The sequence below is a fragment of the Ornithorhynchus anatinus genome, chromosome X3 (genome assembly GCF_004115215.2).
Source record: "Ornithorhynchus anatinus isolate Pmale09 chromosome X3, mOrnAna1.pri.v4, whole genome shotgun sequence".
Lineage (NCBI taxonomy): Eukaryota > Metazoa > Chordata > Mammalia > Monotremata > Ornithorhynchidae > Ornithorhynchus > Ornithorhynchus anatinus.
This window is the reverse complement of record NC_041751.1, coordinates 31,383,703-31,400,716: the sequence shown is the minus strand read 5'-3', so window position 1 is coordinate 31,400,716 and position 17,014 is coordinate 31,383,703. Positions and strand designations below refer to the sequence as shown.

The 17,014-nt window shown below is 46.6% G+C and overlaps 1 protein-coding gene across 3 annotated transcripts in view; it reads right to left on the bottom strand.

Annotated features, from left to right (window-relative positions):
* Positions 1-13,941, bottom strand: part of PDE6B (phosphodiesterase 6B) — a 36,747-nt gene extending 22,806 nt beyond the window's left edge. For 2 of the 3 annotated variants that reach the window (XM_001512659.4, XM_039910662.1), the window contains exons 1-8: positions 13,298-13,941; positions 9,466-9,618; positions 8,869-8,958; positions 6,917-7,057; positions 6,612-6,686; positions 5,649-5,713; positions 1,888-1,954; positions 1,016-1,063 (exon numbers count right to left, since the gene is read on the bottom strand). In XM_001512659.4, coding sequence (XP_001512709.1) covers positions 1,016-1,063; positions 1,888-1,954; positions 5,649-5,713; positions 6,612-6,686; positions 6,917-7,057; positions 8,869-8,958; positions 9,466-9,618; positions 13,298-13,765 — 1,107 coding nt within the window. In that variant the 5' untranslated portion in view covers positions 13,766-13,941. Of the gene's footprint in view, positions 1-1,015; positions 1,064-1,887; positions 1,955-5,648; positions 5,714-6,611; positions 6,687-6,916; positions 7,058-7,736; positions 7,854-8,868; positions 8,959-9,465; positions 9,619-13,297 lie in introns of those variants that run through there. The other variant, XM_007672832.3, reaches the window with a different exon arrangement.
* Positions 13,942-17,014: the final 3,073 nt, after the last annotated feature.

Sequence of the window (17,014 nt, the reverse complement as noted above, 5' to 3'; positions counted from 1 at the left end):
CATCCAGAAGCAGGGCCAGGAGACTAGGGGATAATGGTTTATGTGACGGATCCAGCCTCCAACCTCGAATAAGGGCGAAATTGGAAACAGGGTGACCTGGTGGAAGGGGCACGGGCCTGGGAGCCAGAGGAGCTGGCTACTGATCCCGGCTTTGCCACTTGTCTGCTGTGTGATCTTGGGCGAGTTGCTTTGCTTCTCTGATCCGTCTCCTCATCTGTAAAATGGGGATTCAAGACCTGTTCTCCCTCCCTCTTAGACCGTGAACCCCATGTGGGACAGGGACTGTGATCGACCTGATTATCTTGCATCTACTCCAGTGCTTAGTACATAGTAGACGCTTAAGAGATACCACAATCATCATCATCATCATCATTATTATTAGTGAGTTGACTAGGCCCGCTTGAATCCCAAGAGTTTGGCACGTGTCAGCCATGTTATTGTGAGAAGCACAACGCTTGGGAGTCAGAAAGACCTGGGTTCTAGTCCCAGCTCTGCCACTTGTCTGCTGTGCGACCTTGGTCAAGTTACTTCATTTCTCTGTACCTCAGTTACTTCAACTGTAAAATGGGGATTAAGACTGAGAGCCCCATGTGGGACAGGGACCGTGTCCAACCCGATTTGCTTGTATCCTCCTCAGCGCTCAGTACAATGTCTGCCACATAGTAAGCACTTAACTAATATCACAGTTATCATTATTATCATTATTAGTGAGGTGACTAGGCCCACTTGAACCACCTGAGTTTGGCATCAATCAGCCATACGGTTGGTAGGCACATTCCCTGCCCACAATGAGGTTACAATGCAGAGTCTAAAGGATGAGCCAACACAGTCTGCTAAGAACAAATAAATGATGGTACTTGAATCTTCTTATTTTGGTGTATTAAACTGAGAATGTGAATTTCAGGAACGCAGCATCCTATAGATCGAAACGATCTTTTATGCATTATTTTGGGGCAGGAAAGACTTCTGAGAATAACAAAATATAATTCCTCTCAACAGCTAGATGAAAACTTACCTGAAATTTAAACATCTCCTCTGCTGGAGCATTCATAATGTTGCAGATCTGGAAGAGGAACAGAAAGATTATTTTATTTTACATTAACATTAAATGATACTTTCCGACACAAATAATCGCACCGGTAACTGGATAAGAATAAGCAAACTGGCCACTCGCCCTCTCAGATTAAGAATGAATGATTCAATGCACCTCAGAATAATTTAATGTGCCCGGAGTTAGCAAAGTACAAATATGAGTTTCAATTCCATCACTGCACGATAATGCCACGGAGCTATGCCGTTCTCAGGGAAGCCTAGGCCAGGCTCCTATAGAGAGGAGCTGAAGTTTCAGGCATAGCTATGGCTGCCGCTTCTGAGTCGGGCTGAGACGTAGCTGTTGCTCTTGTGTCCTGCCCAGCTGCAGGAGGGAGTCAAGGAGGGGACCCGGATAGTTGCCCAGGCCCAGTGGGATATTGGGAAAATTTCAGTGGGCTGGTGCATCTGTCAGGGCCTCTCAGGACCACTCGGGGTCATGTTTCGCTGCAAGTGGTTTTGATCCGAGCAGGCAGCTCCTGGGAGCCGTTAAAGAGACTGGTCATTGGGAGTGGGGGAAACTTCCACCCCTCCAATCCCCGCTGCCTGTATGTGGGATTTCTCTGTAATAAATCTGAAGCCGGTTTGACCTCCTGTAGGTCTCTGGAGCAGCAGCTCTGAACAAGCAGTGGCACTGTGGATCTGGAAGTAGCCTAGCATGCCGGAAAAGGGCATCAGCAGCACCAGTGTGCCAGCCGGCCAGGACGGTTGGGCGGGCCACCCTCTTGTACCTGCGCCAGGGTGGCTGACCCATGGTCTAAAGCATTCAGTGAAATTTGAATGAAGGAAGGAACTTACAAAGCCACTCTCTGCTACATATGTTGGCAGGCCACTGATCAGCGCCCAGTGATTGTCTGGGGGGTTTCTGAATGAAAAGAAAAATGCAGAATTCATGTCCACGAAAACACTCCGGAAAAAGTCTGAAGCAGAACACCTCTTTTTGATTAAAAAATAACTCAACATTTGCCCGGCCACTAGGAGACCAGGTCAATAAACGTTTGGACATAGAGCCCATGGATTAGGAATTATAGTAAGGTACATTCTCCTAACCCCAAATAAACCCCAACGACTTGTTCTGTCATAGAACTACAGTGGAAGGGGAGGGGAAAGGAGAGGGATGTGACACCCAGAGTGATGAAAGCCTCTCCCTGCCCCCCAGCCTCTCCCAAACCCCCCGCAGGACTCAGAGATCCTGGGGCAGCCACCCCACTTGTCCAAGATAAGTTTCACCCCTATTTCCTTCAGGATATATCTAAGGGCCTCCCCAGAGTGTATGAAAAAGGCACCCTATGGTACATTTGGCCGATAATTCACCATCTAGAGACTGTGCCATCTAGTCTCAGGCAATTTTTAAGTTCCAACTGGATCATTTCTATCCTGTGGTGGTCATTCCAAGGTATATGCTTCTTTTGCTCACTGTCAACCACACAAGTGGGCACAAGTCTTCTACACCAGAAAAAGGAGATCGATTGAGCCAGGATAAGGGTACTGGGGGTGGTGATGAGGGCCACCAAAATCCTTTATAGGGGCCACTAATAACCCCAAACTACAGTTTAGAGAGCACTGCTTAAAAGACTTTAGGTGCCCTGGACTCCCTAGCACTGAAATAAGCAGCAGAGAGTCAGGGTTAGGTGGTATAGTCGATCACTGGACTCCATAGTCCAGAGTGAGAGATGAGGGGAGGGCGAGACATTATAAATGACATCAGCCTCAGCATGAAGCATTGATGCTATTTCAGCGTTGCCATCGGCATCATGCAGACCTTCCAAGTCTCTAACCTTGTAGTTGATTGAATGGCCCCTAGGGATAGGGGATCCTTTGGAGGTCCCTAAGATCCTTAAGGTGCTGGTGCAATGTGATCAAGAAGCTGCACATCTCCCTGGGGTTCCCAGTGGTGTCCCATTCTGGGACGGCCTTCATCACCCTAGGCAGGGCCGGGCCGATGGGGTGAAGTAAGTGCGGCAAGCTCCAAGGGCTCCACTGTAGGGAGGAACTTTTGTGATACCCCGACCCTCCTGCCGGCTGTTGACCAAGTGGGGAACTGGGCGGCCGTAGAGGAATGGAAGTCACAGACACTGCCGTCGGCTCCCTGCCGCGACTCAGATGGGATCTCAAGATAGACGGCAACCTCCTGGGAGGAGGAGGATTAGCAGGGAGCAAGTCGCCTCTCCTGAGAACTCTTTCCATACCGTCAGGCCTGGCAATGAGAAGCAGTGGGAGAGGTGGGAGGCTTGGGTTATCACAGTCCACCACCACGAGGCCCAAACGCCCCAGCCACAGACTAAGGCGGCAGATTATGGATTCGGACCGCCAATCTGTAACCCCAGGCCTGTATGGCCTAGGCAACTCCAACGTGGCCCGGATCTTTTTGAGAAAGCATATGCAGTTTAAGAGAGAAAGGTGAAGCCCTGATGAGCTCCAAAAGCCAAAAAGGGAGAACATGATAGACTCAAGACAGTTGAGATTAAGCTCGAGGACAAGGAGGCAAGCTTTCCCTGTGGAAGGCCCTTGGCATTTCTTTTCCTCCTTGGTTGAACAATAGCACTAATCAAATTTTAGATGTTTTTCTAGTGCCCAGACTGCAGGGCCTCTAGAGACGGAGAGAAACTGAAGCAGAAAATGTCAAGGAAGGAGATAGATGACCGAGCTGAATACTGGGCTCCCTAGTTGTCAGTCCCTCCCCAACCTCCCCTCTTTTAGAAATCTCCCCATGGCCATGTCTGGCCATGACCGTGTGTTGCCCAGGGAGCAGTTTTTTGGGTTCCCCCCCCCCCTTCTAGAGAATTGCTTTGAATGAGAGCTTCACAGGGAATAGCAATTTTGATTTTACCCAAAACACTGCAGAAAGCCACACCCTTTCTCCTGTACCTCAGAGTTCACCATGCACTAGACAAAAGAGCCCAGGTCACTGGTTCCCGGGTGAAAAATCCCTTTTTCTCCTCCTCAGAGGGCTTCGGCTGTCATAAGAAAGCAAATCGGTGAAGCCTGGATATATGTCTCCAGTCCTGACTGTTAATATGCTTTTCAATTCCACATCTTTCACTGTCTTGCATCTTTCCCAGTGGCCAGGATGCCTTCAGTTGGATGACCTGTCTCAAACCGAACACAGTCCGAGACAGATTAATCATCATTCCTCTGCAAACTGGTCCTTCTCCTATCTTTGCCTAATACTAATATTTCGAGTCCCCCTTTACCACGTTTGTGAGGCAGAACAAGAACAAGGAATCAAAGATGGCTCCAGGCTTCCACTGTAGGCCACAGTGGAAGCCTGGAGCCATCTTTGATTCCTTGTTCCTTTGAGCGATATATGAGAAGGCATCGTTGAACCAAATGTAGACTTTTGACTACCAAATTTACTGACTTAAAAATCGTTGGAGGGTGTGTAACATTTGTCCTCTACTCTCCACTCCCAATTCAGTTCACTTGTTCAACTGGCATGGAGTAGCCTACCACTTCGTTGACGTAGAGTTGGGCTTGCCTTCTCTTTGCCTCACTGTCCTCTCCCCCGCTCAAAGTTCTTAAGCATTCCTTTCAGCTCCAGGTATTTTGAACTTGCTGAAGGCAGACTTTCCAGACTGCTTAATGTCAAAGGTTGAGATGATCCCTCTTTCTCTATTCACATCACCTCACAATCCTGGGATGGGGTGATTTGCAGGGTGAGAGGGCTTTATTGGGAAATATTTCCATCGACTAATCTGGTTCAAAGGAGGAGGTGTGGAGTGGTGCAGGTTGCTTTAAAAGTGTTTCACATTTTGAAGCGTTTTTGAAAAACAAATCTAATTTCAGGTAAATCCCATTCATTCAGAATAGGACAGGAGCAAACATTTTCCAGATCTTCCAAAACAAGCAAAATACTGGTTCAACTCACTTCCAGAGTGGTTGGAGAATACCTTTCTGGGGGCCAGAACTCACATGTCCTTTTATTTAACCCCACTACCTGGCCTGAGAGCCTTTCAGAACCCTTGTAGGTCATTTTTTAGGCTGCAAAATGGGATTATTCTCCAGTAGCAGAGAGAGGAGAGACAATTTGGTGGCAACCACAATTCAGCTTCCTAAGGAAGAGGGGTTTTGAAAGAAAAAAAAAGACTCTGGAAAAATGTGGTCTACCTTTACTGTTGAGGTGAAAATAACTAAGTAACTGGAGAAGCAACATGGTCTAGTGGAAAGAGCACGGGCCTGGGAGACAGAGGACTTGATTCTAATCCCACCTCTGCCACTTGTCTGCTGTGTGACCTCAGTCAAGCCACTTCAATTCTCTGTGCCTCAGTTTCCTCATCTATAAAATGGGATGGTGAAACTCATATGGGACATGGACTGTGTCTAACCTGAATAGCTTGTATCTACTCCAGCACTTATTATAGTGTTACAGAGTAAGGGATTAATGAATATGTTTTTTTTTTTAAAAGAAAACTAAATGGCTCCACAGGCTGTCTAGAAATAGTGAATGAGAAAGAGAAAGCACAGCAGCAGATCGAAATGTGGATTAAGGTGATTTGCTTGGCTTATGTCTCCCCTTCATTTTAAACTGTAGCATTTTCTCTATAAAGTTTGTTACTTACGGAATAACTTTAATATCTTCTTTTCCATGGAGGATGTAATCAATGACTTTGTAAAAGAGTATTTCCTACAAAAAAAAACAAACAAGTTATTTCACTAGACTGTAAACTCCTCCACTACATGTTAGCTCCTCAGGGCAGGGAACGTGTCTACCAACTCTAATGTACTGTACGCTTCCAGGTGCTTAATACAGTTCTCTGCAGACAGTAAGTGCTCAATAAATACCACTAATTATCAATCAATCATATTGATTGAGCACTTACTCTGTGCAGAGCACTGTACTAAGAGCTTGGGAGTGTACAATATAACAATATTACAGACACATACCCTGCCCACAAAGAGCTTACTGTCTGGAGGGGGAAACAGACATTAGAATAATTAAATTACGGATCTGTACATTAGTGCTGTAGGGTTGGGAGGAGAGAGGGACTAGAGGGACAAGTCAGAGCGATGCAGAAAGGAGTGGAAGAAAAAGGAAAAGAGGACTTAGTCAGGGAAGGCCTCTTGGAGGAGATTTGCTTTCAATAAGGCTTTGAAGGCCGGGTGAGTAACTGTCGGATATAAGGCGTTCCAGGCCAGAGGCAGGACGTGGGCGAGATGTCGGTGGCGAGATAGACGAGATCGAGATATAGTGAGTAGGTTGGCATTAGAGGAGCGAAATGTGCAGGCTGGGTTATAGTAGGAGAGTAGCAAGGTGAGGTAGGAGGGGGCAAGGTGATTGAGGGCTTTAAAGTGCTTGATTCATTGATTAATTAATGTCTGTCTCCTCCTTAAGGCTGTAAGCTCATTGTGGGCAGGGAATGTGTCTACCGACTATTGTATGTACTCTCCCGGGCATGTGGTACGGTACTCTGCACACAGTAAGTGCTTAATAAATACCAATGATTAATGGGTTGATTATAGGCCTTTCAGAAGCATATATCATGCTGGATAAAGAAGGACTCATACTGAGGTAATTGACTTACCCTTCCATCTGGGGTCCGAGGTCCTGTGTAGGGCTGGACTTCTCCCATTAAAACTGGCCACACATCAAAGAACTCCTGAAGAGAAAAGACAGAAACAGAACCATTCATTAGAGCTCAGGAAAGCTACATTTCACTGGCTGAAGTAGGCAGGGGAAAGCCTGACCTTATAATTGGTCTTTTCTTTAGCAGCTTCTTAGGAACTAGCCCTTATTAGCACATAGGAAGCACTTAGTAAATGATATCATTATAATAATAATATATGTACATTATTATTATTCCATCTTCTGTTACTCGTAAGGGCTTACCTTTTCCTTGCTCATATCCAGAAGCCCCACAGAGTATCTCTCACAGTTCAGATAGGCTCTCACTGTGTAAAGAGCTTTGTGGAACTGCCTCTCGATGTCTGTCAACTCCTCAAAGACCTTATTAGCTGACCACAGTAGCACCTGAGGAGCAAACACATGAGAACCTTTCCTCAGAAAGATGGAGTGTCGGCCGTACGTGCAGGAAACAAACGAACAAAAACCTCCGTGAAAGCATTTCCCCAGTGCCTACGTTTTGACAACATTGAATTGCCCAAGAAAAGCACATACCCAAGGCTGAAAGTAGATTTAATGATTTCACAGTCCTTCATCCCTTGCTCCACCCTTTGCTTTTTCTGGCTCCTTTGCTATGTGGAGCCCTCTTTCAGTTTCAAGAACCACCAGCTTTCAATCTTTTTCCAGAACAAAATACAATCCCAATCCCAGTAAATGAACTACAACCCTGGGATCCTCTACTTTGGTCAGCCCCAATTACAATCTTCCCCTTTCCGTAAGTCCCTTTTCCCTAACCTTTGTTGGTAGGGCCAGCGCTTAGAACAGTGCTCGACACATAGTAAGTGCTTAACAAATACCATAATTATTATTAGGGCGAGAGGGAAGAGAAAGAGGTTATTCCTTCTCCCCATCACCACCCTCCTAACCTCCTCTTACACTCATCCTCCTCTGCCATACCTATTGCCACTAGCAGTTACTTCGGTGCTGCTGGAGTGGAGCGGATTGGCTTCGAGACAGGGGTCAGAGCCAGAGTGAGATTAAGACTCTGGTGGACCCAAGACAATGGAAACCCCATAGAATCACTAACCTGAAGTCTGCCCACATTTCTGACCTCTGGAGAGGGTCATTCCCAGGAATTCCCCTGCCTCCAGCTGCGTGCCCACCTTCCCAAGCCCCACCAGGAGCTCTCTCTCCCTTGTCCAGAACCTCCAGTCAAAGAGGATTCCAAGTGAGGAGATGGTGCAGTCTCTGATTGGGCAGGGATGGCCTCCCTTTGGCGGGCAGAGGGCTTTGTTCCAAATGAAGGGGGCTGGGTATGGAAGACTCTGAAATGCTGTCTTTGTGTCATTGCGTATACTGATGTCTTGGCTCCCGAAGGTGGGCTCACAGGGAAGACTAGTGACAGGTGGATCGCAAAATATCCCAGGGCTTACTACAGTGCCTGACGCACGGTAACAAATACCATTAAAAATCCATTCTGTAATAAACAATAATCATTAATAATTGTGATATTAAGCCCTTGCTACGTACCAGGAACTGTACTAAGCCCTGGAGTGGATACAAGCAAATTGGGTTGGACACAGTCCCTGCCCCATTTTACAGATGAGGTGACAGGCACAGAGAAGTGAAGCCACTTGCGCGAGGTGACACAGCAGAGTGGCACAGTAGGATTAGAACCCAGGCCTTCTGACTCCCAGGCCTGTGCTCTATCCACCAGGCCACGCTGCTTCTCTGTCTGTCCGCACAGTGTTAGTTAGCCTCACTGATGTGAGCTTGACACTTATGTTATATTCATTCATTCAATAGTATTTATTGAGCACTTACTATGTGCAGAGCACTGTACTAAGCGCTTGGAATGTACAGTTTGGCAACAGATGTTATATCTGTCTTGGGCAAATTCAAACCAAACTACTCCTGCCCCATAGAGGCCCACGGCCAATAAGAATGAGCAATGTGGCGCTAGAACTGCAGAAATGATACCTCCTTCCAAGTTTGTTATCATGTTTTCATTCTTCCGGAGAAGCACTCCGTCATCTGTTAAAATACTTAATATATGCTTGATCCGCTTAACAAGGTGCTTCTGATTTCCCAGTACAACTTCCCCAACTCCAATAAAACAGAATTCAAAGTTAAAACTCTGCTAAACTGAAGAGGTCTGAGAAAAACCCATCTGAGTCTAAAAATAGGAAGCGGTAAGAAAATCCACCTCTTTATTTTACCTGGCCTCTTCGTGTCTCACAGTTGTGAAGGTAACTCAAATGGTAAATTTTCAGATTTAAGGAGGCAAAATTCAGATACTTCAAGAAAATCTGAAAAGACAGTGAAAAATCTCAATCACATTTATGACTTTATAGGTTTACACAGAGCCTTACAAAACTAGTATTGAAATAGGCTACTAGCCAGTCATAACTGTCATGCACACACCATATTTTCTCCTCCTCTCAGCAACTGGAGTCAGTTTGGAACCCTGTGCCCGCTACCTGGCGTGCCAAGCTCAGGCATGCACTGATGAATGGGAATGAGTGAAACGACTGCATGGGAGAGGCCCTTCCTTTGGTCACACTTACACACAAGGATGAAATCCTCCTGTGAATAGTGTCATCTAATACAGAGGATAAGGAAAATTCCAAATTCAATCGCAAACGCCAAGAGAACAGAACTCAAAGTTCAAATTGAAGAGGACAGAGAAAATGCCATCTTAATTTTATAATAAAGAGCCCAAATTCCATCAAGACCAATACAGGGACATGCACCCCCCCTCCAAAAAAAAAAAAACACACACACACACTCTCTTCCCATATCTTTCGAATACTCACATCTTCATCTGAGCTGGTGAAAAACGAGCCATCGGTTTTATTCACAGCCATGATTACAGCGACAACATCTTTGCCATTCATGATGGGTGTCGCCAGAATGTTTCTAGTAACGTAATCCGTAGTCTCGTCAGCAAACGGACTGAAGTGGGAGCACTGGTTTAAAAAGAAATCAGAAACGAGGTATGATTTTGGTGATATCGTTGCAGAAAATGCTAGGTGAAATCACCTTTCAGCCTTTCTTCAAGAGGCAGCCTGCTTTGTGCTGGGAAATGAGAGCAAGGCATTTTTTTCTTTTAATGTGAAACACAGCCTTCAGGATTGTTGACGTTCAGACAGGGAACTATGACTATCTAGATGCAGATGTCACTGTGATTTCTAAGTACGGCTTCTTGCATTAGGGGGCACCTTCCCTCCCCACCCCGCAACCGTCCAGGCTCCGAAGGTTTGATCTGCTTTCGGCGAGGCCTCTGGGCTCTCTCTTTCCCCTGACTCAACCTCAGAACCGCAAGAGGCCGGCTGGGGGAATCCCTCTCTCCCCCAGGCTGAGTGGCACTCTAAACAGGGACAGATCCTCCCATCCACCTCTACTTCGATCCCCACATTTCCAAATCCCCCACTAGGATGAGCGTATAAAGGGAGGCTAATCAAGCACCCTAGAACTTCCCTTTAGAAGGAAAGTGGCTTCCTTCTTTTTGACAATACACCGAATCCTGGAACAGAACTGAAGGGAAGTTGTGGCTAAATTCCGCCCTTTCCTCTCCATCCAAACTACTACCACATTAATCCAAGAATTTATCCTATCCTGGCTTGGTTACTGCGTCGGCCTCCATCTGACTTCCCTGCCTCCTGTCTCTCCCCACTCCGGTCCATACTTCGCTCCGCTGCTCGGATCATTTTCCTGAAAAAACGTTCAGTTGATATTTCCCCACTCCTCAAGAACCTCCAGGGATTGCCCATCCATCTCCGCATCAAACAGAAACTTCTTACCATCGGCTTTAAAGCAGTCGATCACCTTGCCCCCTCTTACCGTACCTCAGTGCTCTCCTACTACAACCCAACCCGCACACTTTGCTCCTCTCGTCTCTCTCGTTCACCCCGCACATCCGATCCGTTACCAAGACCTGCCGGTCTCACCTTTATAACATCGCCAAGATCCACTCTTTCCTCTCCACCCAAACGGCTACCTTACTGCTACGGGCTCTCGTAATATCCCGGCTAGACTACTGTGTCGGCCTTCTCTCCGATCTCCCTTCCTCCTCTCTCGCCCCGCTCCGGTCTATTCTTCACTCCGCTGCCCGGCTCATCTTCCTGCAGAAGCGCCCTGGGCATGTCACTCCCCTTCTTAAACAACTCCAGTGGTTGCCTATAGACCTCCGCACGAAACAAAAACTTCTCACTCTAGGCTTCGAGGCTCTCCGTCACCTCGCCCCTTCCTACCTCTCCTCCCTTCTCCCTTTCTACCGCCCAACCCGCACGCTCCGCTCCTCTGCCGCCCACCTCCTCACCGTTCCTCGGTCTCGCCTGTCCCGCCTTCGACCCCTGGGCCGCGTCCTCCCCCGGTCCTAGAACGCCCTCCCTCCTCACCTCCGCCAAACTGATTCTCTTCCCCTCTTCAAAACCCTACTTAAAGCTCACCTCCTCCGAGAGGCCTTCCCAGACTGAGCTCCCCTTTTCCCTCTGCTCCCTCTACCCCCCCTTCACCTCTCTGCAGCTAAACCCTCTTCTCCCCCCTTTCCCTTTGCTCCTCCCCCTCTCCCGTCCCCTCCCCTCAGCACTGTACTTGTCCGCTCAACTGTATATATCTTCATCACCCTATTTATTTTGTTAATGAGATGTATGTCACCCTGATTCTATTTACTTGCTATTGTTTTAATGCGATGTTCTTCCCCTTGACTCTATTTATTGCCATTGTTCTTGTCTGTCCATCTCCCCGATTAGACCGTAAGCCCGTCAAAGGGCAGGGACTGTCTCTATCTGTTACCCATTTGTACATTCCAAGCGCTTAGTACAGTGTTCTGCACATAGTAAGCACTCAATAAATACTACCTAATGAATGAATGAACCTACTCACTCTACCTCGATCTTGTCTATCTCGCCACCGACCTCTCACCCACCTCCTACCTCTGGTCTCAAATGCCCTATCTCTTCATATCCAACAGATGATCACTCTCCCTACCTTCAAAGCCTTACTGAAGGCCCACCTCCTCCAAGAGGCCTTCCCTGACTAAACCATCCTTTCTTATTTTCCCACTCCCTTCTGCAGAGCCCTTGCACTGGGATTCCCACCCTTTATTCACCCATCCCTCAAACCTACAGCACTTATGTACATATTTATATTAATGTCTGTCTCCCTCTCTAGACTGTGAGCTCACTGTAGCCAGGGAATATGTCTACCAAATCTGTTATATTGTACTCTCCCAAGTGCTTAGTACAGTTTATTGAGCACACAGTAAGTGCTCAATAAACGATTGATTGATTGTGGAGGAGCTGTGCTTGCTGTCACATATGGGCCCACTCACCTCCCCCCCCGCCCAACATTCCCTAATGCCAGGATTGGGAACCCTCCTGCTCCTTTACCTGACCTTCTTAGACCCCCTCTTCTCCTCCCCCTCTTCACCCTAAGTGCCCTAGGTGTTCTAATCCTGGCTCTGCCACTTCCTTCTTTCGTTCATTCATTGTCATATTTATTGAGCGCTTACTGTGTGCAGAGCATTATATTAAGCACTTGGGAGATTGCAATATTACAATAAACAGACACATTCCCTGCCCAAAATAAGCTTATAATAAGTCTAAAGGACTGCCTTACTGCTGTGTGATCTTGGGCAAGTCACTTAACTCATCTGTATCTCAGTTTCTTCAACTGCAAAATGGGGATCGAATCACCATGCTCCCTCCCACTTAGATTATGAGCCCCATGTGGGACCCGATTATATCTCCCCCAGGACTTAACACAGTGCTCGACACACAGTAAGTGCTTAACAAATACCAAGAAAAAAAAGATTGGGGTGCATTAAGTATCTGGATCTTCAGGATGTTCTGGATAGAGCAAGACCATTGTGAGTATTCAATAAATCCTAATGAATCCCCCAGACTGTCATTTTAGTTTACGAATCTGAAGTTCATCCTCTTATTTAGACAAATCTGATGCGTCTTCCACACTTGAGTAGCCTTTCTTTACCTAGTGGTAATTAATGCCCAATTCCCAGCTTTTTTCCAAGCAGGAAGGTGCGGTCCATTGTTCGGCTGTTGGTCCTCCCTAAAATTAGACATGTCCTGAAATGCTTTGCCTTCGCTTACAAAAGGAAAAGAAAAAGTGAATTAAGCTTTTCCAGTGCCTTGGGCACTAGATGTCTTGAGTAATAGGTTCTCAAGAATTTTCTGTTTTTGTATTTATATTTTATTCATTCTATGCCACTCGATTCAAAGGTGACCCACTTGCCAAAACAGGAACTAAAGATGATTAATCCCAGATACTATATTTAGGTCACATGGATTGTGGATTTATTTCTAACAGATTAAAATAAATGGATTGCCGTCATTATTGCCATTTCAATTTAAATTCTTTATCTGGTTGATAATTTCATGTTTGAGCAGACAGAGAAACGTGTTTCTGTCACACACATCAGTAAACTCTCTCTTTTGGGGTTTGGTGGCTCACTACTTCCAAATGCAAGGATGAAGTTTAAACGTGAGCAGAGTTAACAGAATTGCACAGACATTCCAGTCTGGATATCTGGAATGGCATTCCAGAACTACCTACTGATCTCTTTTCGCTCAACCCTCTAAGTACCAACGGGGTGTGCACCGGCTAACAAAGTACTGGGAAACCTACCTCGTTCACGTCCTTGACGTTCACCATTTTCTTGGTCTGAGCAACGTGCCCTATAACGCCAATGTCCAGAGGGAAGACAATTTCTGAATCTGGAGGTACCAAGCACTCCTCCAGGGTGCTATCTGTGTGGATATTAAAGAGCCTCGTTGCCAGCTCGGCTACGCCGTTTCTCTGACGGTACATGAAGAGACTACACCGCTCGGCCGAGATGAGAGCACACACTCTCCTCAGGATCTTGAAAACGACCTTCTCCATGTTAATGTTTTCCTGCATGTCTTGAATCACCTCAAAAAGGATCTCACTCTCTTCCAGCTGACCGAGTTCCTTGAAAGTTGCAAAATCAGCAGGCCGGCCGCCCGCCGATGCCGTGGCTACATTCTCGGGGTTCAGTTTCTTTTCAAAGTATCGCTCTACGAACGCAGGGTTGTCGTCGAGAAATTTCTCTACCTCTTCTTTACTAACGCTCATCGTGAATCTTCTGGATCAATGGGATTTTAGGTAGGAAGGTCTAATCCCAGAATCGCGTTGGAGACGACTATTTCTCCTGGACATTCATGGGACCAGAGCAGCTACTTGTCTTGGTGAGGATCCAGCAGGGCGACAACTCTGAACAAATTTACTGTCATCAGCAAAGTATTTCTTAACGATGATTATGGGGAATCTGGGGGAGGACAGATCTTCTCAGTCAAACAGATCAGATGACTCACACTAAATCTGCCAGTTAATTCACTCTTGCCTCTCCCTCAGCACTTAAAAACATTCTTACTTCAGTTTTCTCCAAAATGCCAAAGCGAACCTAGTGTAATCAATACAGCAAATCAAGAACATCACTTGGGATATCTCTCTGTAGGGAGATTTTAGACACTGGAAGGTCTTTAAAATACAAATAAGCATATGCCCCTGAAGTCTAATCCCCAGATAAGGGATAATAATCCCCAGCTAACAAAATGACTCCTATCTCAATTCCACCTTTTCATACACAGAGCTTTCTGCATGGAGGAAGTGTTTCCGTCAAAGGTCAGGAGTGATAGTTTGACCGGGGAAGGGGAGAAAGGCTGTTGTGAGCCTGTGTCGTTGTAAGCATAGAGCGGAATACAGTTTGTTCCTCCTGCCTTAATGGAGGGAGGGAGAATGTCTCCCTAGGCAAGCAGAGCTAGGGTAGCTTTCGTGGCATCTCTGTGTTTGCACACAATTTGATGGACCACACCAGAGGTGACCATGGCTGTTGGAACCAGGAGTAAGGGTTTTTGCTGGCTCCAACTCATCCCCTGCCCTCGGCCCCGCCCATAGGGACACAGATTCCCAAGCTGAGCCCCGGTCCTTGGGGCACCTGCCCCCGTCTCCCCTTTACCCCCAAGGTTCCTGCCACCAGTGTTAGAATTGTAAAAATGATAGGTTGGAATTGCAGGCAGAGAGGGCACCATGGGGCGAGTCTCCTGTGAGGAACAAAATGGGATCCCCTAGCCTTCCGTGGCCTTCACTCATTGGGGCATCATGGCACCCTCCCCACCCCCACCCTTTTTGAAGCACAAAAAGGTTAAGTGACTTGCTCAGAACCATTGGTTGACTGACACAGTCCATGTCTCACATGGGGCTCACAGTCTTAATCCCCATTTTACAGATGCGGTAACTGAGAAGTGAAATGACTTGCCCAAGGTCACCGAGCAGACAAGTGGCAGGCCCGGGATTAGAAACCAGTTCCTTCTTATTCCCAGACCCCTGTTCTATCCACACTGCTTCTTACTTACTCAATTCCTCCCACCACATGGCCATTTCTATGCACAACTTAACAACAAACCTCCAAACTATTTGTTATCATCCTCTTTTCATTCTGGTACAAACCTTCTTCTGTATCTACACCGATTGTCTGCATGCATTCCATCAGCTGATTCCTGAGCCCCAAGAGGAAAGAAAAAATAACTCTGTCTTTCAGAGTTTATATGGATGGCTCCATTTTGGAGAATTGAGTGACAGTGCGATGGACTAATTGCTTTGCCGATTTACATTAAACCGGTACAAATCCATCTAAATCAGGGTGAGAGTCTGCAGCATCCACTTTTCCTTTGAAACGCTTCCCTTAACCAGGTAAAAAATGCCACCTATCCTGCATGTTGACCAGGGGGTTCACAAACATTGAATTCCCTCTAAACTGTAAGCTCCTTGCAGGCAGGGGTTATGTCTACCAACTCTCTTGTACGGCACTTTCCCAAGCATTTAGTGCAGTGCTTTGCACAGAGTAAACAGTAGAAGAAGAGAGAAGCAGTGTGGCCCAGTGGATAGATCGTGGGCCTGAGAGTCAGAAGGTGCTGGGTTCTAAATCTTGGCTCTGCCACTTGTCTGCTGAGTGACTTTGGTTAAGTCACTTTACTGGGGCTCAGTGACCTCATCTATAAAATGAGGATTAAGACTGTAAACCTATCTGGGATATAGATTGTGTCTAATCTGATTAGCTTCTATCTACCCCGGCACTTAGTACAGTGTCTGGCACATAGTAAGTGCCAAATATACCTTTTTTTATTTAAAAAAAGGTAACAAGTACTCCTAATGGGCCGATAATACTAAATGTCATTTATTTTAGAAATACTTTCAAGACAGTTTGGGCTGAAGGGTTGTAGGGAAGGAGGCATAGCCACAGGACTACAATACCCATGGGGCAAAGTAGCTAGGTTTGCCTACACTTCCGACAAGTTATTGGAACACACCGGGAGGAGATTGGCTCCTCTTGTCGATAGTGGGCTCTATCAGGGTGAGCTGAGGTTTTTAAAAATCAGCCGGGGCACGAGATAACCTCAGGTCGGCCATAAGACTGGATTTCTATTTCCCAGTTGGAGCCCCACCCACCCTCCCCAGCCCCACCTGTGGGAGACAGGGACGGATCTGGGCAGGATTGAGGGCCGCTGGTGGTGATTTGGGTAGGGATGCCAGTACCGTTCAGTGGCCCTACACCTCCGCTTTCCCTTCTCGGCTAGGGATCGGGCTGGGAGGAGTTTGGTGGGATGGGGGAACGTGACGTGACAGAGCTAGCCAGGCTGACATCAACAGCTGTTGCTCTGGAGCAGCTGCATATTTAGGGCACAGCAGGTTGTGCCAGGTGCAACATGACACAATTTTGTTGGGCTTTTTGCACAAAACAGTTGCCTATTTCTGTTCTAAACCCTTGGAGCTCCTGAAATAACAGTCCCAAAGGGACAGAAGATTAAAAAAAAAAAATCAATCTTTGTTGTCTTATGATAAAAAAAACTTGCCCATTTAAGGAAATAAATAGCGGAAGCTTCAGAACAAATCTTTGTGTGTGTGGTTTTTGTTAAGTGCTTACTCTGTGTCAAACACTGTTCTAAACACTGGGGTAGAAACAAGTAAATTAGGCTGGACACAGTCCCTGTTCTGCATGGGGCTCACAGGCTAAGTAGAAGGGAGAACAGGAGAACCAAGGCACAGAGAAGTCAAGAGATGTATCCAAGGTCACACAGCAATCATTTGGCAGAGCTGCGTTAGAACCCAGGTCCTCCGACTCCCAGGCCCATGCTCTTTCCAATAGGGCATGCTGCTTCTTCTTGTCTCTTCCCAGGATATTCCACCACTGTCCTTTTGTCTTCTCACTCCATCCCTGTGTTGTAGAGGGGAGTTGAGGTGGGGAGTGAGGTGTAGACAGATTGGATCTGAATTTACAAATCAAAAGTCAAAATAAACCTTTGTGTTACTATCACTAGTAGTGAT